General features: G+C 39.8%; 1 protein-coding gene across 10 annotated transcripts in view; it reads right to left on the bottom strand.

Moving 5' to 3' along the window:
• Positions 1-233: 233 nt before the first annotated feature.
• The window catches only part of INO80D (INO80 complex subunit D), a 92,662-nt gene continuing 69,950 nt past the window's right edge, over positions 234-22,945 (bottom strand). For 8 of the 10 annotated variants that reach the window (XM_063712991.1, XM_063712995.1, XM_063712992.1 and 5 more), the window contains exons 9-11: positions 16,140-16,381; positions 13,777-13,934; positions 234-12,030 (exon numbers count right to left, since the gene is read on the bottom strand). In XM_063712991.1, the coding sequence (XP_063569061.1) occupies positions 10,865-12,030; positions 13,777-13,934; positions 16,140-16,381 (1,566 nt within the window). In that variant the 3' untranslated portion in view covers positions 234-10,864. The remainder of the gene's footprint in view (positions 12,031-13,776; positions 13,935-16,139; positions 16,382-22,945) is intronic. The other 2 variants (XM_054549675.2, XM_054549677.2) reach the window with 1 other exon arrangement.

The raw sequence follows: 22,945 nt of genomic DNA on the forward strand, positions 1-22,945 counted from the left end.
TGGATACCATATCAAAAATCACTTTGGATACAATTTGATTGATCCACAGCTATTAAAAATATTAATTTATTGTTAGTTGAACCATAAAAATCATGAATATATCTGCCTAGAGTTATTGGTGAAACACAAGATATTAAAAAATACTGTATTCAAATAAAGGCAGAAAAATACTTACCCTGGATTAGTAGCTTCCATCAATATCCCAGTATAGAAAATTAAACTAAAAACAAGGCTACTTCACAGCAAGATTTATTAATACATCCAAAAGAAAGAAAGAAAAATGATTTTGTCACACTATATACAGATAATACATACAGTGTTTCATACACATATTACATCAGTTTTTACACAAGAAAAATATACATAAAAATGTAAACTTTTGTATACAAAAACCCTTAAACAAATTAAACAAGGACCAGATAACAAAAGGAGACCAATTCATTATTATTTCATCAAATTTTTAAAACAGTAATACAGTACATTCATTGAGATATATATGGAAAATGTGAGCCATCTCTTCTCGTTTAAAGGGAAATTACAAACCAAAAGTCAATCGCCTCCCAAAATGTGGTCTCCCCCAGCAATGCCGCACCCAATGCCACAAGTATGCCTCTCCACCAGAACTGGGGGCTCTTACCAAAACCTGCCCATCTCCTCATCTTGCTCCTACAGTCTGTGCAGAAACAAGTGGCTCCTAACTTTTGTGCATATAATTAAACTCGCAGCCACTATGAACACAAATACAGAGGAGAGATTCTCAGTTTGTAAGTTCCCTTTAAGGGGCTTTTATATTTTTGTATTTCTTTTTAATGCATGGCCGGTTAAACATACTTGTGTGCCAAGGTGAATGAGAACACTGAAAAAGAAGGGCTTTGAGAACCGCTAGTCCTTGCTACCGTGCAGTTTGTTAGAAGAGATTTTAAAACTGTCCAACCTGTCTCATTTGCTGGTTTCAAATAAGCTACCTCACCTTTGATTTCCCACTGCAACTTCGTTTCAGCTTACACTTCAGTACTCTAGTTGTTAGTACCATACAATTGCCAAGAGGCTTTTTGTTAAAGGCTACTTCTGATATCAGGTTCCAGCTAAGCTACTCGGTAAAATGGCTCAAACCCCAGCCTCTCTATTTTAGTCTTCAGGAGTACTCTTACTTCACTGTTTTCTGTAACATCTTACAATTTAGGATTGTCCATCTACCTTCCTCTCTCTGCAAGTTCTTGAGATGTAATCTGCTGCCAACTCTTCACAAAATAAAATAATATTTAATAGTTCTTCCTTAATAGTCTTGCATTCAGTGTGTCAAATTGATGTACTCATGAAAAATACCTGAAACTGTGGGGAATAAGAATTAAATCTATTTCAAGCACATGCAACTTGCAACTCGCAAAAAAAAAAAAAAAAAAGAAAGAAAGAAAAAAGAGTTTGGGAGGGCCCTTAACTAAAATGTCCTTAAGACAGCTTCATGAGAGAGCTGCCTTCTTTCAAATTTGAATTTTGAACAAGGCAAAATAACAATTAGGTGATATATTTCCCTGCAGCATGAGAGTCGTTAACTTCCCCCAGGCAAAATGATCTCAATAATCATTATTTATTAATGAAAGGAGGAGGCAAATTGGTGAATTAAGTTGATCTAGGAGATGGTGGCTGACATACACTAATGGAAATATTAGGATTGCTTTATAAGAGAAATAAACAGTCTGGTCTGTGGAACATCTCCACTTCAGAGAGAGGAAAAATGCACAAAGCTCCTCAAGTGAATCTCCAGCTCTTTCTTACTCTCATGGGACAGATGGCATTTTTAAAATGACAGTCTCCCTTTCAGTTAAGAAAAACACAACAATAAAAGGAAAAGGAAGATAAATAAATAGTGTGTGGATGTCTTTAGATGAGACTTTAAATGTTCTTTAAATAACTTTTGATAATGTATTTTAAATCATTACATACAACTGCCACTGCAGTGACAATATTCCAGTAGGGGCAGCATTTTGCTAAATGTAAAAGATTGCCATTTAAAACTCATACATATACATGTGTATATACAGTTATATCAACACTATTTATATACATATATGTCTAGAGAGCAATATTTCATTGCCTTTGAATATCTATATATCTACTCCCACAATATATACTAGAGATATACTGTGTGAGTACATACGAAAGCATATGTACACATGCTCTGACATGTATATATACACTTTTGTCTGTGTGTGCATAAGAGCTTTAAAGGCACAATATATAGGGATGCAAGTTTTCTAGAGAGCTGCAGCAAAGTTAATACAGAATGTCACAAACTGAGAAAAGTCAAAAGGAAATACAGCAGAATTCATCACACAGGAATTCATCAAAGCAGTTTCATCATCAGAAAAATGAGTTACAGAATTCAAGAGGCCAACATGTGACCTTGTATGCTTTTCATTAAAATGTAAATGGTGAAGTTATGATTAAACTACAAAGCAAATAAAAATATGTAAATGACAAATTAATGACAGTAAGTGTGGAAAAAAACCTAACACTAATATCAATCATAAAATCATAATTATGTTCTTTTGTAATTTAAGTAAAATGTCCCCAAATTATTGAGGCAAAACTTTCAAATTTGTTTTATTTGAAGGTTGGCTTTCTGTTTGTTTTTGAGACAAAGATGAATGCCCAAGTCTCAAAATTCCTATTGATAATATTACCAAAACTTGTATCTTCTGGGAAAATTTCAGAGATAAAGATCTTTAAAAGAAATAAAAGAGAAGTTGATGAAATATGCTTAAGCCAAATGCTTCTGGCTAGAAGAGACAGAATTAAGGGGAAAAAAACCACAATGATGTGATTTTTTTTTTTTTTTTTTTTTTAAGTGATGAGAGACTGACCAGTAGAAGGTGGTGAAGATGAAGAACAGTGGAACTGGCGAGTAAGAACTGTTCAGACAAGCATTCATTGTGTAATATCCATAAACAAGACTATAATCCAAAGGACTTCCATTTTAGTATGTTCTGATGTACTCTAGACTGTCACCTCCTCTGGCTTACAGAATAATCCAGAACTTTCCATAGACATTAATCTTGCTTAACAAAGGCTGTTTACCTATTATACACACACATTTTTAAGGGAAATATATGTATATAGCTTTATCTATACACACACATATACATACGTGTATATATAGATTTATACAAATGTATAAATAAACATAATACTTTTCAATCTTTCCATTGACAAGGCAAGTTCACATTCAGCAAAGTGCCACCACATCCCATATACACATCTCTGTACAGATATACACATAAGGGTCTGTTTTCACCCTTCAACCGGGAGAATTTTTTCTAGCAAATCCCATTAACCAGCAACTGAAGGGAGAAATGGCACCAGTACAAACTCCCTTCTTTCATTTGCATGCATATGTACAAGAAATATGCAGATTTTAAAAAAAAATCCCAAAACAAGAGTGAATGAAACCCGGAGATGCTGCAAAAATACAACTGTAGAAAAGAACAGCATATAGAGCTTTCCTAGATCTTCACTATATCTAAGATGAAGTAAATGATGCTCAAGAGACAACTACAAATTCAGGTATATTATCAGAAGTTGCTTTGACATATTTCAAAGTACATGATTTTTTAAGTATTAAAAATAAATGTCATTGGAACATTTAATAACAACTCTACTTTTGACTATTTCAGACCACCAGATACTCCAGTAATAAATGTATAGCAAAATAACAACTTAAAACTCAAAGGGATGTATTTTTTTTAATTCCATATGAATCAGGGGTAGCACAATTTTTCCTATAGCTAAAATATGGGGATGGGAGCACTCTTAAGTTAATAAATAACAGAAGAACTGAGTAAAAGTTTTTTGAAAAATTTTGGAAATAAATGAAATCACCCCAGCTTTGAAATATGCACGGTGAAATGATCCCACCAACTCCTTAAACAAAGCAGCCCCTTCCAAAAATTCTTTATGAAAGGCCTATACTTTTTCTTAACTTCACCAAGAAAAGATGATCAACAATATTTTCTTACTCGAATATAAAGAAATCTATAATTAACATAAAAAAGGTTCAATAGATCTCTGGTCCCATCACCACAATAGATAAACACAGCTCAAGTCTGGGGCTGTCTGTCTCCCTCTCTTATTTTTATGCTCGAAAGTGAGAGGCTGATCTTAGAACCTCCTGCTTCTCATGTCATTTTATGAACATAGCATAATATAAGTTAATCCAAAGGTTAACATAAAATGCACATGATATCAGAGCTAGCCTTTTAACATAAGACAACATAATGATTAATTTGGTGTATTTATACAACAGAGACAATGAGAAAGTAACTCCAATACCCTCAACTAAATAAATCATGTTTCTACAATACATTCGGTTACCTTTATCTATTTTTATATAAGCACACATTCATATCTCTCACACACGTGCCCCCAATGTATATTTTTGCATGTGTGTAAAAAATACAGACATATACATGCACACGAGTAATTTAATTCTATTTTAAAGTCACAGTGGGAATTCCTTAGTGAGGAGGGATAAAAAGTTCCTGAATAAGACACTGAGAACATCTAGATTTATTATTTTCTCTATTTTACTTCCCAACTTACAGAATAAACTGTAAATTAAAGAATAAATCCATAGGAAATAAAAGAGGTCTTACAAACTTAGTTTACAAATTCCAGCTACAGTAGTTGGAGTTTTACTTGATCTATGTATTTCTATGTACCCTGTAACTAAGCTTCTAGCCATCTTAAGTGTAAACCACAGATCATTTACTAAAGAACATGATTCTCAACAGTTCTAGGAACAGTTATAAATGGTCTAAAGGTGTTCTACATTTTGAGGCCCCAGGATATCCTTTTATTTTATATATCTGCAAGGTAGCAAAGGATAGCTATACACCTTGACACGGCAGAGATCCAGTGTAAAAAGGTGCTTCACTAGTTTGTTTTGTCAAAAAAAAAAAAAAAAAAAAAAAAGCTCATATATATTTAGCTATTAAACACATAGGCAACATAATTCATTACACTCAATACAGCTTTAGTATAAAACTTATAATTTATGAGGTGATGTTAATAGCATAAATTAATATACCTTTTCTCTTAAAATCTACAATAAGTATTCTGAAAGCTCATTGGGGAAGGAAATTTTTAAATAAAAGTTTTAAAGCTGTGCGTGATGGGAAAGGATTCTGTATTCTGAAGCTGAGATGAGAGCCTGGAGGAGAAAGGAAAAAGTCCTATGCAAGACACTGTGGGCTACAAAACCAAATGTTTCCTCTTTCTTCCGCTCTCTTCAATGATGAGTCACCTTTAGTTTCTTTTAAAACTATTTTCTTATTTTAAAAACTGCCCTAATTTCCACAAGGAATCCCTGAGACATACTCAATACTATACAGTGAAAAGAACTATCACTGTTGAGAGGAACAGATTCAACCCTTCCAAACAGATGAAGACAATGTCAACAAGTGTCAGACTTCCCATCATTTCAGCACTAATCCACTGAAGCCAACTGTACCTTAATGATGCAGGTTGGAGTCATTTTAGGGCAAATCAGTCTATTCCCCCAAGTAAAACCAATGGTGTGGCATTTAGCTGCACTGGAGCCTTCTGCACTGCGTGTTGAAAATTTTTCCAAGGGGAACTTTGGGTGCATATAGAGCTTTACTTCAGTGGTCCCCAGCTTAAAAAACAAACAAACAAAAACAAACAAACGAAGAAAAAAGAAACAAGTGAAAGAAGAGGATTCTATGACTCTTCGGCCGGGATGGGTACAGATCATGTGTGCGTGTGCATTCTTCAAGACTGTGGTGGGCAGAGGCAAGAAGGCGAAAGAGAAGATGGAAAGCTGTGCTGCCCTATGGAGCTCACTGAGCGTTAGATTTTTCTCTTATACGAGTATTGTTCTAAACTTTAGATCACTAAAAACTGCTGTTCAAAGTAGCCAAACGTCCCCAGTATTGGGGAACATAGGGTAAAAAAAAGTCATACCCAATTTGCTTGCTCTCTCTCTGAAACGCCACATTTCCTCTTATTAGCTCTGTATCACAGTGCAGAGAAAAACTAACAAAAAAATAAGGGCTGAAGTGAAAACAGAATTTTTGCTATTTAGAAATAAGGCTCCCTAAGTTTGACCCACAACTGCAGCATTAATGACACTGTTTATTAGAAGAGACATAACTATTCATTTATGTTTTATGTTTTCTTTCCTAATTCATTAGTCAGGGAGAAATGCTTAACAGATATCCAAACATGTCCTTCACTGGTATTTTATTACAAATTATTGGAAAGGTAGTATTTAAAATGTTACTTTAATCTACTAAACATGATTCTGGTTTCCTCCAGAATATAGGAAAATTTATAAAGATGTTAAGACATTATTAAACTGTTTAACTTTTCTACAGAATGCCAGTGAAGATTCAGTTAATGTACTGGGAGGGGGGAAACATCTATGTTCTTTCATATATATATATAAAACTCTCCACCCCCGAGAAATATATTTTTTGTCAGGAAAAAAATCCTTGGAACAATGTAAATACTGGTAATAAAAGAGATACAAATGAGGACTGTTCAGTATGACTAAATTTTCTTTCAAGGAATCCTCTAAATTGCCTCATTAAACTGGAGAGTTCTGTTGACTATTTAGAAGACCATAATATTAGATTTCTATATATACCAGATTAAGAACAGAATTTTAAAAGAAGTCTGAAAAGAAAGATGAAGAAACTGAAAACTAATTTTTAATGAATATCAAACCTCTTAATAAGTTTAGTGTTAATATACTCATCTTTTAGCAATACCAACCCATAGCGACCTTCTGAACTAACCTGGAGGGGATTGCCTTACACGTGCACTGCTGACCGATGATGCCCACTGACCATCACCAGCACCCCTAGGATGCCAAGGCATGGCAAAGACGGCGGGCAAGCATCAGCAGACTGACCACACGGCATTTACTAGATATGCTCAAATTCTAATCCCACTTTATAAAAACAGAATGGTATACAGGTCAACAGAAAGGTCAATTCTTTCATGTAAGAAGAAAACTGTATGGACAGGGCACTTCTGTGCATCCCAAACATGGTTTCCTTCCTAATCAAAGAGTTGTCTTTGCCACTGTGGACCGTGATCACAGATTGAGAACAAGCTCTGATAAGGAAGAGCTTTAGTGTCAGTCACAGAAAATGATTCTTAACTTTCACGTGAGAGATTGGGCTTATTTTAAAATAAATCTTATAAATAATTATTTGGCAAAGATAAAGTATCAGCTTTCTTTAGCCTTAAGCCACTAAAGACAGTAACACCAATTTTAAGGAAAAAAAGTAATAACCTCACTTTCCAACTTGCTCCCCATGCCTACTATTTGTTTCTGATTAAATTATAGTCTTCTCATAGAGGGACACTAGACACACCACACTGCCTGCCAACATGAAATTGCTCAGGAAGTCATTTATAAAGCAGTTATATCACACATGGTAGGTCACCAGAGAAAATAATCCTTTGCTGTCTAAGCTATGTGACGATAATTAGAAAATTTTTCCATTGCATAGTCTGTCACTTGGTGGGTTAAGTATAATTGCTACTTACTATTATGAGTTGTTTACTAGCTACATAACCTACCCAGATGTGCAAATTGCTAAGCCATTTTTACAGAAGAAAAAACAATGTCTTAAGTACTTTAATTAAAATAATATTAATAATTATGTAGAGAGAGTAAAGGAGAAAAAGCCCATCTTTTCTTCAGATACTACTGATCACAGCCAGTGAATATCACACATTAGAATGGAATTCAGATTCTCAGAGCACAGAATGTATCCATTAACTGCAGCAACTTTGTAAATTAAATCACAGTAACACAATCTAACTGGCCTTTATAAATAGTCCCAAAGAACTGCAGAAACAGAGTGAAACTTCTTTGCCACTATTTCTCCTGGGTTCAACACTAGAATAAAAGCTAGTTTCTACCTATTTAGGACCTTATATAAGATTTGTTTTTCATTCCAGTATTGCCTTGTGATAGCATAAATGCTATTTTAAAAGATACTAATTTTCATATTTCTGGAGTAAAAGACACTTCATTCCTTTCTATACATATTAATAGCAAAGTTACTACTAATAGACAAGAATGGCTCTATTAAGTAAAAGAAAAACACAGATCTCTCTGGGCTTACAGATGTTCTCCTCTCTTCCAAAAAGGGACTCATAAGAAACAGCAAGAGCAAAGCAAATTGCAAACTTTGTTATCTGTTTTGAACTAGATAAAATAGAGGAAAAGTTTGTTGTTGATAATTCCTCAACCACTTTCCTCAGCTTTCATCATGGGCATCCAAATGAAAATGTATTTACTCAAAGTTTTTGGTGTGAAGCTGTAACTAGCAACATTCCTGATAATTTCATGCCTCCTTACTAGAAAGCAGAGAAGGGCTTTTAAATGCACATAAAACAGAAAATTGCAAACAATAAAATGTGCAACTTACTGCAAACTCAGCTTTGTATCATAACTGAAGAATTTCAAGCAGCTAACATGAGGGGACAAGTAGACAGAAAAAGTTCAAATCGACTACCCACGACTTTCCCTTCCTTGTCAAAGGGCTGATGAGGAAGTAAATGTGCTGCTCTGCGACAATCTTTAAATACACAATGGAGACTAAACTGAACTGCTGGGAATGGACAGTTATCTAGTGATGCTTATGATGGTTGTGAAAATAGTTTAACAAACTAAATGACATTTTTGAGCAGAGGTAACTACTCGTGACCACTTCATTACAGTACGTTAAAATAAAAAAGCTTACTAATATAGATTCACAGGTGAGAAATATTCAAATTATCTGTTCTCACCATTCAGAATAGAAATTTATGGTGATACCAAATATAATTTTGCTTTATGACATAAGTTATAATTTAGAAATTTTGCACTCTGCAAAAAAGGCAAAGCTATTAAAAATAAATCTTCCAATCAATTACCATGATTTTAAAAAAACTAAATATATTACAAACATATTTTTGGCCCACAAAAAGAAACATCAATAAATACAAAATAGGGCATATAATGATTTCATATAGTCATGTGACATTTCCCCTCCATAACCTCAGGCACGTGGTATCTGCATAATGCCTGCTGATCACCATCATTCCTTTAAAAAGCAGAGAAAGAAAAGCTTTCAAAAGAAGGGACTGGTTAGAACTAGCATGGCATAAAGAGATTACATACAGGAAGTAGGAAAATACATCCAATCGTTACCTACTAGAAAGGAATTAAGATCAAATATTCCCTGACAAATGAATTATTGAACCACATCAATAGGTATGTTCTCTCTACTTAACTTTTAAAATACATATATATGTGAATTAGACTAGACTCAGGTATAAATAGCCAATGGTATCTCAAGGGACAGTGAAACTACTCAGCAAAAGCAGAGTAGAGATGCCTTTAAAATCTAGTTCCACCCTTCTCTGGGGGGGGAAAAAAAGGTAGGCAAGAAACCTCACAAATTCATTTCAGAGTCACGAACTTCCTAAACTACCCCATATGATTTTTAACCCCTAAAATCCTGGTATTTTAAAAACATTTCCCAAAACTATTTTCAAATTTACCTAAACCCAAGTACTTAAATTATTTTAAAAGGACCAAAGGGCGAATAAAATTTATATCTAATTTCCATATTCTGCTTTGAAAGAAACTTTAAAATGTGTATCCTTCAGATATTACACATCACTTCACAACTGGTACACTGATTCTACGAGTGTCTTCAACATTTTACAAATCTTACCAAAGAATCACTACTGTAAACATGAAAAATTCAAAAGCAAGAGATGGATCAAGGAGTTCACAGATCCCATCTTTTCAAATCTATCTGACCTATCCTGCTTTTTCACATCAAAATACTTTCTTTAATTACATCTTGCAAATGTATTCCATGAGAGAGGGATTTAGAAACAAACACATGTCTGAAAAGACAAAGTGACCATCAGGCCCCAGAACCCCAACAGCCTGCAGTCATCCCAGGCAAGCTTTTCAGGACATCCCTACCTCACTGACGGGAATCCAAGCTTTCTATGTTCTGTTTCTTCTTGGGCTAACTTTCAGCAGAAAAAGGTTGTGCTACTCACACGACCAGCCCACCACCCTCCCTATTCAGGAAACTTGAGGAAAAGAAGGACCAACCTTATTAGGATTGTGAGATGTAGGAGAGGAGAAAAGTAAGAGTTTTATACTCATTAAGGCGGGGGAGGGACAAAAAAAAAACCAAACTAATGGGACAGCTGCTTCCTGCACTGCACAAAAACACACGCGTGGGCACACGCATACTCACAGGCAGTCAAAAGACACATTTTTTTCTTTTAGTTAAACATGATCACAATTATGAATGGAATCCTGGCCTCACTGTGGTGTTTAGCAGTTGGTGCTAGGTCAGAGTCTTGACCTGCCACACACCATTTGCTGTCTCTTATACAGGAACTCAATTAATAAGATCATTCTATCTAGAACCACCTATGTAAAAACCTGGCAATAGAATGGAAAGCATTGATCTGAATACTAGGAAATAGTAAAGGGCACTGGTATTCTGAGGTATCTTCCACTTCTAGGACTTGCTGCTAAAAATCAATCCTATCCAGTCACTGTGCTGAACCACTAAGGAAACCACTGGGGCGGAGTGGGCCTGCCAGGAGGGAATGAGCACCAGTGCTAAGGAGCACATGTGAACACTGTAGCGAGGTCCACTGCAGGGCCACTCATTGAACTGGGAAGGGGGGTGCCCCTCTGATCCCCATCTGTTATATCTTCTTTAGGAAAAGGGGAGAGGGGTGCTAAAGAGGAAACAAAGATAGAAAACACTGGGTTCCCCACCTGCCTGCAAACACACAGACACCCTCAGTTAGGGGAGGGAAAGGGAGAAGATGCATTATTGGTACTTGTAGCTGTGGCACCTGTTACTGTGAAGCCTGTAGGAGGGGCTATAGAGCTGTGGCTGGGCTGCAGGTCCTTAGGAATGCCACTGTGAGAACTCAGCTGGTGGCCAAAGGCTGCGCTGAACTGAGGGAGTTGCTGCTTGGGAGACGTGGAGGCCATTAGTTCAGCAGAAGGCCCCATGCCACTGAAGCTGGTCTGTGGTAACCCCGGAAGCACACTGGAGCTGCTGGGGGTCACGGTGGCGAAGGCAGGCTGTGTGGTCTCTGAGTTCGAAGTGGTGGGTGGCGTGGATAGGGAAGTGGAAAGAAGATGTCCATCTGCGCCGAGAAGGTTGCTAAATGGAGAGGGGTCTCCAAGGTTGACGGGGAGATTGCCCCAGTGAGTTCTGGGGTTTACCACGCCTCCAAGTGGCACCTCAAGTTGGGTTGGGAGCAAGTGCTGCGCCATGATGGGCATCTCTGCTGAAAAGGTAGCTGCCATATTATCACCAGAGTACGATGTTGTGTGGGGAGAGGTGATATGGTCACTGTAGGGAGACGGCACATGCTCACTATCATAATGGCTTCCATGGGGTGAGGAGTGTGAGTGATCACTGCTGTATTGCTGTCGTGAGGTGATTAGGTCATCTGCCTTGCTCAGCAGCTGGGCAGGATGTGGCCTCTGGGAGGCATGGCTGCCGTCATGAAGTCCATGAAACTGTCCTGGGAAGGCTCTCTCCCCAAGTGCACTCTGGCTGATCAGAGTGGCAGAAGTAAGGCCAACGTTGGCTGGGGCAGAGAACTGCCCCTGGATCTGCCCTGCCAGGGGTGTAGGTGGGTTTGACAAGGTAGCAGAACGGAGCAGGTTCTCATCCAGCTCTAGACTAGAAAAATTATCATGTACTATACGCCCATTCAATAGCTCCCCTAGGTCTGTGTTCACCTCTCGGCTCAAGGATTGTATTCCTGAAGCTCCAGTACCTGTGGAGAACACCCCTATTCCTCTATCTGACAACTCCTGGACTGGCACACCATCTGACTGGGCAAGGACCCCAATGGTACTCAGGCACTCGAGAGAAGTTACAGCCTGCAAGGCCCGTTCAAGCTCCTCAGCCTCTTCGGTAGTTGGGAGGAGGTCTCCATTCTTCCCTGAGTCAACAAAAGCCATCAACAATCAGTAGAGCTTTTACCAGTTCTACATCACAAAAATCATACATTTGAATTATTTTAAACAATATTCTATTTAAAAAGAGTCCCTCTTGAAAAGAAAAGTTTCCAAGATTTTGATTGGAGGGAAAAAGTGAAATGATGGTCTGCAGGACAGGGTCTGAAACGTCAGCTATCTAGGAATTTGAATCACCATCTTCAGTTGATTTACTGAAAACCATCTCAAAAACCATCTTATCAAAGTACTAAATTCTTAAGAATTCTAAGGATTACAAATTTAAAACTCATGGTGACTATGTGATTATATGTGTTTTTAACCTAAAATTATATTATCATCATTAACATAGAAAACATATATCAACTTGGATTTGAGACAAAAGGCTGTGTAGAACAGGTCCACCTTGCCTGTTCTACTCCTGACTCTCCCAGCTGGAGGGCAGCTGTGGAAGGTTAAAACACAGAAATTCATATATCCATTTTAGCACAACACTAAGCTCTCAGTTCATTTCATGGGTTATCTTTCAAAATGCTTTTGCTTTACTGTCTAATCCTTTCCCCTCATTCTTTTCCCATTTCTTACTAATTTTCATAAAATGGAAGCCCATGGACCTACTTTGATTTCATTTCTAATATTTAAAAAATCTATTGTTAGGAACTTGATTAATCACCATGGAAATATTCGAATTTTAATGGCAAAAGAAACATTCTAAAAGTATAAAAGATTTCCCCTGAAAGCATGGGGGAATTGGCAGGATTAAGCAAACTTCGTTTTGGAAAAGTGCACTTCAGTTGAAGTACAGGGTGGGGTATAAAACTAGGGCAAGTTCTAAAAGACTTCAAAACTCACGTTCGGCTGGGCGCGGTGACTCGCGCCTGTAATCCCAGCACTTTGGGAGGCCAAGGCAGGTGGATCACCTGAGGTCAAGAGTTCGAGACCAGCCTGACCAACATGGTGAAACCCTGCCTCTACTAAAAATATAAAAATTAGCTGGACATGGTGGCAGACACCTGTAATCCCAGCTACTCGGGAGGCTGAGGCAGGAGAATCATTGGAACATGGGAGGCAGAGGTTGCAATGAGCCAAAATGGCGCCACTACATTCCAGTCTGAGTGACAGAGCGAGACTCCGTCTCAAAAAAAAAAAAAAAGTCATGTTCGAGATGTCTTTGTTCAAAAATAAAGTAAAAGTATTCACTTTAAAGAAACAATGTTGGGCCAGGTGTGGTGGCTCATGCCTGTAATCCCAGCACTTTGGGAGGCCAAGGCAGGTGGATCACTTGAGGCCAGGAGTTCAAGACCAGCCTGGCCCACACTGCGAAACCCCACCTCTACTAAAAGTACAAAAATTAGCCAGGCGTGGTGGCACATGCCTGAAATCCCAGCTACTCGGGAGGCTGAGGCGAAAGAATCGCTTGAACCCGGAGGCAGAAGCTGCAGTGAGCCAAGATCGTGCCACTGCACTCCAGCCTGGGCGACAGAGTGAGACTCTGTCTCCAAAGAAAAAAGAAACAAGTTATAAACCTAGTCAGCAAATTATGAGATGGTTAAACTGCACATTCCTTATCTTCTGAAAGGGGTAAAATAGCTGCAGTGGTATTATATTTCCTATCTACAGTGAAAGACATTACACGTGAGGAGGAATATGACAAACACATCTCAAAACACTATTTCTTTTCTTATAAACTCATTTTTAAAACCAGTTTCCTTGAGTCAAAATATTGACTATACCTTCAAAAAAATCAAAATCTTGTAAGTCATCAGGTAGCCGTGGCAGGACGTCTGAAAAGTCCTCCTGGTTCAGTTCCAAGTCATGTGGAATGTCAGTGATCTCATTGGCAATGTCATCCGGCAACTCATCAGCACTCAGCTCTGGCGTGGATGGGCTCCTGGGAAAGAGGACACTGTTGGTCCCATAACTCCCCCATTATCTTCACATCAATACCACCAAGCCAAGTTCATTCAACATGAAAAGAAGCTAATGTCAGGCAGGGCACAGTGGCTCACACCTGTAATCCCAGCACTTTGGGAGGCCAAGGTGAGAGGATCACTTGAGGCCACGAGTTCGAGATCAGCCTGGTCAACATGGCAAAACCTTGTCTCTACTAAGAACACAAAAATTAGCTGGGCATGGTGGTACACACCTGTAATTCCAGCTACTCAGGAGGCTAAGGCATGAGAATCACTTGAAACTAGGAGGCGGAGGTTGCAGTGAGCTGAGATCACACTGTTGCACTCCAGCCTGGGCAACAGGTCGAGACTCTGTCTCAAAAAAAACAAAACCAAAATCAAAAAACAAGCTAATATCTTTTAGGTTTTTTATTTAAAGGTGAGAAAGCCCCAGCAGGTCTTGAACCCAAGCACAGGGATTAGACAGATGGAAAGTAAGGAAGTAACCACCTGAGCTAAAGCCAATCCTAATGTCTTCTAGGTTTTTTTTTTTAGACAGAGTTTCACTCTTGTTGCCGAGTTGGAGCTAAAGCCAATCCTAATGTCTTCTAGGATTTTTTTTTTAGACAGTTTCACTCTTGTTGCCCAAGTTGGAGTGCAATGGCGCGATCTCAGCTCACTGCAACCCCACCTCCTGAGTTCAAGAGATTCTCCTGTCTCCGCCTTCAGAGTAGCTGGGATTACAAGCGCCCATTACTATACCAAGCTAATTTTTGTTTGTTTTTAGTAGAGACGGGGTTTCACCATGCTGGCCAGGCTGGTCTCGAATTCCTGACCTCAGGTGATCCACCCACCTTGGCCTCCCAAAGTGTTGGGATTACAGGCATGAGCCACCATGCCTTGCCTTTTTTTTTTTTTTTTTTTGAGACAGAATCTTGCTCTGTCGCCCAGGCTAGAGTACAGTGGCATGATCTTGGCTCACTGCAACCTCCACCTCCCATGTTCCAGCGATTCTTCTGCCTCAGCCTCCCGAGCAGCTGGGATTACAGGTGCCCACCACCACGCCCGGCTAATTTTTGTACTTTTGGTGGAGACAGCATTTCACCATCTTGGCCAGGCTGGTCTCGAACTCCTGACCTCATGATCCACCCGCCTCGGCCTCCCAAAGTGCTGGGATTACAGGCATGAGCCACCGCACCTGGTCCTAGGTTTTTCATATTCAACAGAAACATGAGAAACCCTAACTTACGGTGTCTCCTCCCCTATTTTAAAAGAAGGAAATCTGAAAGTAGAATCACTGCAAAAATACAGGCCTCACCATATGCAGTCACATATTTCTGCAACCTTCACCCACGTATTAAGAGGCAACAACAACTACTAGGTAATACTTTTACTTCAAATTTGTACAGTGAATCACAATTTGGTGTATCAAGTGTGTCTTAATGCTTTTTAGTAGAATTTCAAATCTGGTTGAAATAATAATTTTAGAAATGAAATTAACAACAGGTAAAACTGAAATGCTTAGCTAAAACAAAAGCTTCATTCTTCTGGTCAAAATGTTTAACCCTGCCAAAATAAATAATGCCTCACATTTCTGATGGAATACTTCTGTTGGAACATATATGGAATTTCTGCAAAAGTTTTAAAAGTTAAGAGGCTAGGTGTAGTGGTTCATGCCGGTATTCCCAGCACTTTGGGAGGCCGAGGCAGGTGGATCACTTGAGGTCAAGAGTTTGAGACTAGCCTGGCCAACATGGCGAAACCCTGTCTCTACTAAAAATACAAAAATCAGCTGGGTGTGATGGCACATGCCTGTAATCCCAGACTAGGGTGGCTGAGGCAGAAGAATCGCTTGAACCCTGGAGGCAGAGGTTGCAGGGAGCCGAGATAGCGCCACTGCACTTAGCCTGGGTGACAGAGCAAGACTTGGTCTCAAGAAAAAAAAATGTTTTTTAAGTTGAGAGTATACAATTAAACTCAGTTTCAGCATCTGTTCTCTTTATTGTAAGCAAAAGCTTAATTTTAGATCAAATACAGCCAGATACAGGTAAAATTTGCACAAAAAAATATTTTAAAAATCTAGGCTGATATACTAAATGGTTTCTGTAGCCTAGTGACGACTTTACAATAACCACGTGAAGCTAGATGTTCTGAGAAGAATCCCAAAATGTAAAGAAAAATTAGGTGCCAGTGGCACCACTGACCGGATCTGAGAGGCCACCACTGACCGGATCTGAGAGGCCTCCACTGGCAGTGAGACGCTGGCGGGCATGCTGAGGTTCCCTTGGGGGACTGCAGGCGGAATGGGTTTTTGGGGTCGACGAGGTCCACGCCTTCTCTTCTTCTTGTGTTTTTTGGTTAGTGCAGGAGGCTTGGTTTTTTTCCTGGGTTTCCTCTGCTGCTGGTGCTGAACTTTACGGGAGTTATCTCCTCTCAAGAAATTATCCTTTGGAATGAATAAATAGGCTTTTAAACTGAGATTATCTGGGAGAAACCTGACAGCTACCTAAAAAATACTTACATCCCTTAATAGTCTATATAATGCCTAAAACATACTGGATGCCCAAAACTATGTATAACAATAATGAAGACATCAAACTTCATCAATTCCAAGATCTACATTTTAATATCTCTGCAATTGGGAAGCATTGTAAATTGGTGGCATTTTACCATTGTGGTCAGCCTGCTGATAGTCATTACAGTTGACACTGTCTACACATACACATACACACACACACATAGTTGACACTGTCTACACACACACATGCACACACACACACACACGGTTCCAGTTCTTTGTACTGGCATCGTTTCTGAATTAAGGTTTGTACACTGTTGGTACTACGTGTGGAGGAAAATTTTTTGTGAATGTAGAAAGGCACAAAGAGCAGCAGGGCATAAAATTAATATTAGTGGAGCACATATTCATTACTGAAGAACCGACCACAATTCTTTTTTTTTTTTTTTTCCCTGTAAGGCAACAACCAAGTGAAAAAGGAAAATAACGACAAAGTAGATGAAGTTGTTCTATTGCTGAAGTATGCAGAAAATACTGCCTTTCACATGTCAAGCAGTACAGCCAAAACCAGGAACAGTATATAAAAATCTATGTCTAAATAAGTCTTTTAAAAGCTCTTTAATAAGTTGAAAACAAAAATTCTAAGTGATAAGAAAGTACCGCATCACTGGCAACATTTTTTTCTTTCTTATTGGCACATAAAACAGTGGGATTTGCAATTGGTGTCACCTTTAATTAATTCCCTAATAACTCTTATAGCTAAATAAAGATTGTAGACCATAGTATTTTAAGACTAATAACTATCACTAGCATCAAAAAATTGAAAACAAGAAAGAATAAAATTAAAGCATAAATTCAGGGAATCTAAAACAGGTTTAATCCTACTCAAATGCTTGAATGTAAACAATTACAGATGAAGTCACAAATACACAAATTTAAAACAAACCAAAAAAAAGAGGCTACCTCTAGCCAGATGCAGTGGCTCACGCCTGTAATCCCAGCACTTTGGGAGGCCGAGGCGGGTGGATTGCCTGAGGTCAGGAGTTCGAGACCAGCCTGGCCAACATGGCAAAACTCCATCTCTAGTAAAAATACAAAAATTAGCCGGGCCTGGTGACACGTGCATGTAATCCTAGCTACGTGGGAGGCTGAGGCAGGGGAATTGCTCGAACCCAGGAGGCAGAGGTTGCAGTAAGCCGAGATTATGCCATTGCACTCCGCCTGGGCAACAAGAGTGAAACTCAGTCTCAAAAAAAAAAAAAAAAAAAAAGGCTACTTCTCAGACTCTGTAGTTCTTTTTGTCTCAACACTTGAGGTCTACTTGTATTATGTCCACTATTTAACTCAACAAATGGTGAATGAGCAAGGACCAGTACCCGAACATTGTGCTCAGCATCCATTCCAGGCTTTCCCTCCAGCACCAGTGCTGATCTCAGGAGGAAGTTAGGGAGCTCTCACCCAAGAGAAAATAAGTCCTATCTGTAAGGCTCCCAATGATCACCTGGGTCAGATTCCTGCCTGATTCTCCTAAGCTTGTGTGCAGTGGCCTTGTGGCACTCTCGGTACTGTGCCAGATATGTCACACAGAACAGCCCGTGACTGATACCTGCCTTGCTTGCCTCCAGAGAGCTAGAGCCCCCATCCCCTGAGGCTTTCCTAATGCCAGCTGTTCTTTTACCTAGCTTCAGTGCACAGTGAAATACTATTCACTCCCAGCTTTTGTCTGATTCTACCTCTATGTCAAGGCAGTGCACTCACCATCTGTCATAGGATCTTACAAAGGTGGAATCCCATGTTCTGCCTGACAGCCGGGACTTCCTGCAGCTGGAGTCTCTTACCAATGGCTGTCACATCCTAGTGCTGAATCTTAACCCCTTCCATTGGTATGCCTAACCATTAATGTATTCAACAATTACTGAGCATCTCTGTTCTAAGTGCTAGGGATACAGTAGTAACAAAAAAATGCTCCTGCCCTTGTGAGGTTTACATTCTAGGAGAATACAGAAAATAAACAAACTAATGAATAACTGTTAGGCAGACAAATGTTAGGAAGAAAAATGAGGTAGAGTATGAGGATAAAAACTGACAGGGTAACAGGCAGTTGGAAGACTTCTATGGTGAGGCGACACATGATAACAAACCTGAATGAAAGGAAGGAGTGAGCAACGCGGAAACTTGGGAAAAGGCCAGGTGTGGTGGCTCATGCCTATAATCCCAACACTTTGGGAGGCAGTGGCAGGAGGATGCAATGGGAAGCCATTAGCAGGTTTTGATTATGGAACTAATATGATCAGATGTATAGTCTAAAGGGCCTGCTCTAAAGGCTACTTACTACAGAATTCCCTTTCTATGACATTCTGGAAAATGCGTAAGTATAGGGGCAGAAAATAGATCAGTGGGGATGGAGTAAAGGAATGACTACAAAGAGGGTAGTGTAAGAGAATCTGGGGAGCTGTTCTGTATCTTGATTTAGGTGGTGGTTACACAACTGTATGCATCTACAAAACTCCTAAGAGTGTACACTCAAAAGTGAATTCAATTCAAAGAAAGCAGAACATATACCCACCCAGCCTACTCTGGCTGCTATGTAAACAACATACCCCCTGTGGCAGGGGGATATGGCAGGAAGGGAGATCAATTAGGAGACTATTACAATAATCCAGGCAAAGATAATGGTAGCCTCGACTAGAATGGTAGCAGTGAAATTTATAAAATGTGTTTGGATTCAGAATATGATACGAAAATAGAGGCTCGGCGCGGTGGCTCAGGCCTGTAAGATCCCAGCACTTTGGGAGGCCAAGGTGGGCAGATTACTTGAGGTCAGGAGCTCAAGACCAACCTGGCCAACATGGTGAAACCCCATGTCTACCAAAAAATACAAAAATTAACTGGGCACGGTGGCACGCGCCTGTAGTCCCAGCTACTCGGGAGGCTACTGTGGGAGAATTCCTTGAACCTGAGAGACAGAGGTTGCAGTGAGCCGAGATTGCACTACTGCACTCAAACCTGGGTGACAAAGACAGACTTGTCTCAAAAAAAAAAAAAAACAAAAACAAAAATCAGAGCCTAGATTTGCACATAGTTTTCATCTCCCAGTGTCAGTCTCTCACAGGAGCACTGATGGGGTACAAGTGCTTCTTATAGTCTCTTATGTAATTTTTAACCTAAAACAAAAATAGCTCAAACTACTGCCAGATTCTAACTGTCTTCAGAGAGAAAACCATTTTCAAAAATTTGTATTTTAAATACTTAAAAAAAATTTGATTAGTATAATTGTGATTGTTATATAAAATATATATTATTTTATGACTAATTTACATTATACTAATTCAGTCTTAGGTTTGCCTCATTGAACTTGCCTAAGTAGGAAAGTTTAGCTGAAAAGAATAAAACTGCATTCAGTTTCTCTAAAAGCATTCACATAATAATGGTTATAGGAGGCTGGGCACGGTGGCTTACGCCAGTAATCCCAGCACTTTGGGAGGCCGAGGTGGGCGGATCACAAGGTCAGGAGATTGAGACCTTCCTACACGGTGAAACCTCATCTTTACTAAAAATACAAAAATTAGTCGGGTGTGGTGGCAGGCGCCTGTAGTCCCAGTTACTTGGGAGGCTGAGACAGAAGAATGGCGTGAACCCAGGAGGTGGAGCTTGCAGTGAGCAGAGATCTCGCCACTGCACTCCAGCCTGGGTGATAAAGCGAGACTTCTATCTCAAAAAAAAAAAAAAAAATTGTTATAGGAACCAAAAATTCATTCATAATAAGTTCCTAAAGCAGACACTGAAGTACAGTTTTTTTCTACTTAACAGTATCTTCTTCAGTATCTTAGAAGTATACTGGAATGGCAGAACCTTAAAATGAAAATATGTGGCTGGGATCATTTATTTTGTGATTTGAAAGCTACAGGGCCCACATTACCATGGGTCTGTGAAATCATCAATGAAGGTCCACAAAAGTGGTTCAAAAAGCATATAGAAATTATTCCTTAGCTATGACAAAGCCTGAATAAGCTAAAAAAAAAAAAAAAAAAAAAAAAAAGGGCCTATATTCGCTGGGCATGGTGGCTCATGCCTGTAATCCCAGCACTTTGGGAGGCTGAGCCAGGTGGATCACCTGAGGTCATGAGTTCAAGACCAGCCTGGCCAACATGGAAAAATGCTTTCTCTACTAAAAAAAACAAAAATTAGCCGGCATGGTGGCATGCACCTGTAATCCCAGCTACTCGGGAGGTTAAGGTGCAAGAATCACTTGAACCCAGGAGGCGGAGGTTGCAGTGAGCCAAGATTGCACCACTGCACTCCAACCTGGGTGAGTAAAACTCCATCTCAAAAAAAAAAAAAAACCTATATTTTAACTGTTTTTATATTAAAGTGGGAAAATAATTATTCAACATTTGTAATATGTAATTGTAATATGTAGTTTAGTATACAAATTTTTCAAAACATATTGTCTGTAAAAGAAACCTAAAAAATAAAACAAGTTCTTGGTGAAGAAGCCAGTTGATCTGGTTTGGCTCTGTGTCCCCACCCAAATCTCATCTTGTAGCTCCCATAATTCCCATGTGTTGTGGGAGGGAGACAGTGGGAGATGACTGAATTATGGGAGCAGATCTTTCCCCTGTTGTTCTTGTAATAGTGAATGGGTCTCACAGATCTGATGGCTTTAAAAATGGGAGTTGCCCTGCACAAGCTCTTTTTGCCTGCCACCATCCACGTAAGATGTGACTTGTTCCTCCTTGCCTTCTGCCGTGATTGTGAGGCCTCCCCAGCCACGTGGAACTGTGAATCCAATTAAATATCTTTTTTTTTTTTAATTGCCCAGTCTCAGGCATGTCTTTATCAGCAGCATGAAAACAGACTAATACAGCACATTGGTACCAGTAGAGTGGGGTGCTGCTGAAAAGATACCCAAAAATGTGGAACCAACTTTGGAGCTGGGTAACAGGCAGAGGTTGGAACAGTATGGAGGGCTCAGAAGAAGACAGAAAAATGTGGGAAAGTTTGGAACTCACTGGAGACTTGTTGAATGGCTTTGACAAAAATGCTGACAGTGATATCGACAATGAAATCCAGGCTGAGGTGGTCTCAGATGGAGATGAGGAACTTGTTGAGAACTGGAGAAAAGGTGACTCTTGTTATGTTTTAGCAAAGAGACTGGCAACATTTTGCCCCGGCCCTGGAACTTTGAACTTGAGAGAGATGATTTAGGGTATCTGGCAGAAGAAATTTCTAAGCAGCAAAGCATTCAAGAGGTGACTTGGGTGCTATTAGAAGCATTCAGTTTTAAAAGGGAAATATAGTTTGGAAAATTTGCAGCCTGACAATGCAATAGAAAAGAAAATCCCACTTTCTGAGGAGAAATTCAATCCAGCTGCAGAAATTTGCATAATTAACGAGGAGCTGAATGTTAATCCCCAAGACAATGGGGAAAATGTCTCCAGGGCATGTCAGATGTCTTCTGTGATGGCAGCCCCTCCCATCACAGGCCTGGAGGCCTAGGAGGAAAAGATGGTTTCATGGGCCAAACCCAGGGCTGCCTTGCTCTGTGCCACCTAGGGACTTGGTACCCTGCGTTCCAACCACTCCAGCCATGGCTAAAAGGGAGCAAGATAGAGCTCAGGCTGTTGCTTCAGAGGGTGGAAGCCCCAAGCCTTGGCAGCTTCCACATAGTGTTGAGCCTGTGAATGCACAGAAGTCAAGAATTGAGGCTTGGGAACCTCTGCCTAGAATACAGAAGATGTATAGAAACGGTCTGGGCATGGTGGCTCACGCCTGTAATCTCAGCACTATAGGAGGCTGAGGCGGGTGGATCACCTGAGGTCAGGAGTTTGAGACCACCCTGGCCAACATGGTGAAACCCTGTCTCTGCTAAAAATACACACAAATTAGCCAAGCGTGATGGCACACGCCTGTAATCCCAGCTACTTGGGAGGCTGAGGCACAAGAATTGCTTAAACCTCGAAAGCAGAGGTTGCAGTGAGCTGAGATCAAACCACTGCACTGCAGCCTGGGTGACAGAGTGAGACTCTGTCTCCAAAAAAAAAAATTGGAAAAAAATCCAGAAATGCCTGGATGCCCAGGCAGAAGTTTGCTGTAGGAGTGGGGCCCTCCAGGGGAACCTCTGCTAGAATAGTGCAGAAGGAAAATGTGGGTGGGAGCCTCCACACAGAGTTCCTACTGGGACACCACCTAGTGGAGCTGTGAGAAGAGGGCCACCATCCTCCAGACCCCAGAATGGTAGATCTACTGACAGCTTGCACCATGCACCTGGAAAGGCTGCAGATACTCAATGCCAGCCTGTGAAAACAGCCAGGAGAGGGGCTATACCCTGCAAAGTCACAGGGTCAGAGCTGCCCAAGATTATGGGAACCTATGTTTTGCATCAGCTTGACCTGGTTGTGAGACATGAAGTCAAAGGAGATCATTTTGGAGCTTTTCGATTTGATTGTCCACTGGATTTTGGACTTGCATGGAGCCTGTAGCCCCTTTGTT

This window comes from Pongo abelii, chromosome 11, assembly GCF_028885655.2.
Source record: "Pongo abelii isolate AG06213 chromosome 11, NHGRI_mPonAbe1-v2.0_pri, whole genome shotgun sequence".
Taxonomy (NCBI): Eukaryota; Metazoa; Chordata; class Mammalia; order Primates; family Hominidae; genus Pongo; species Pongo abelii.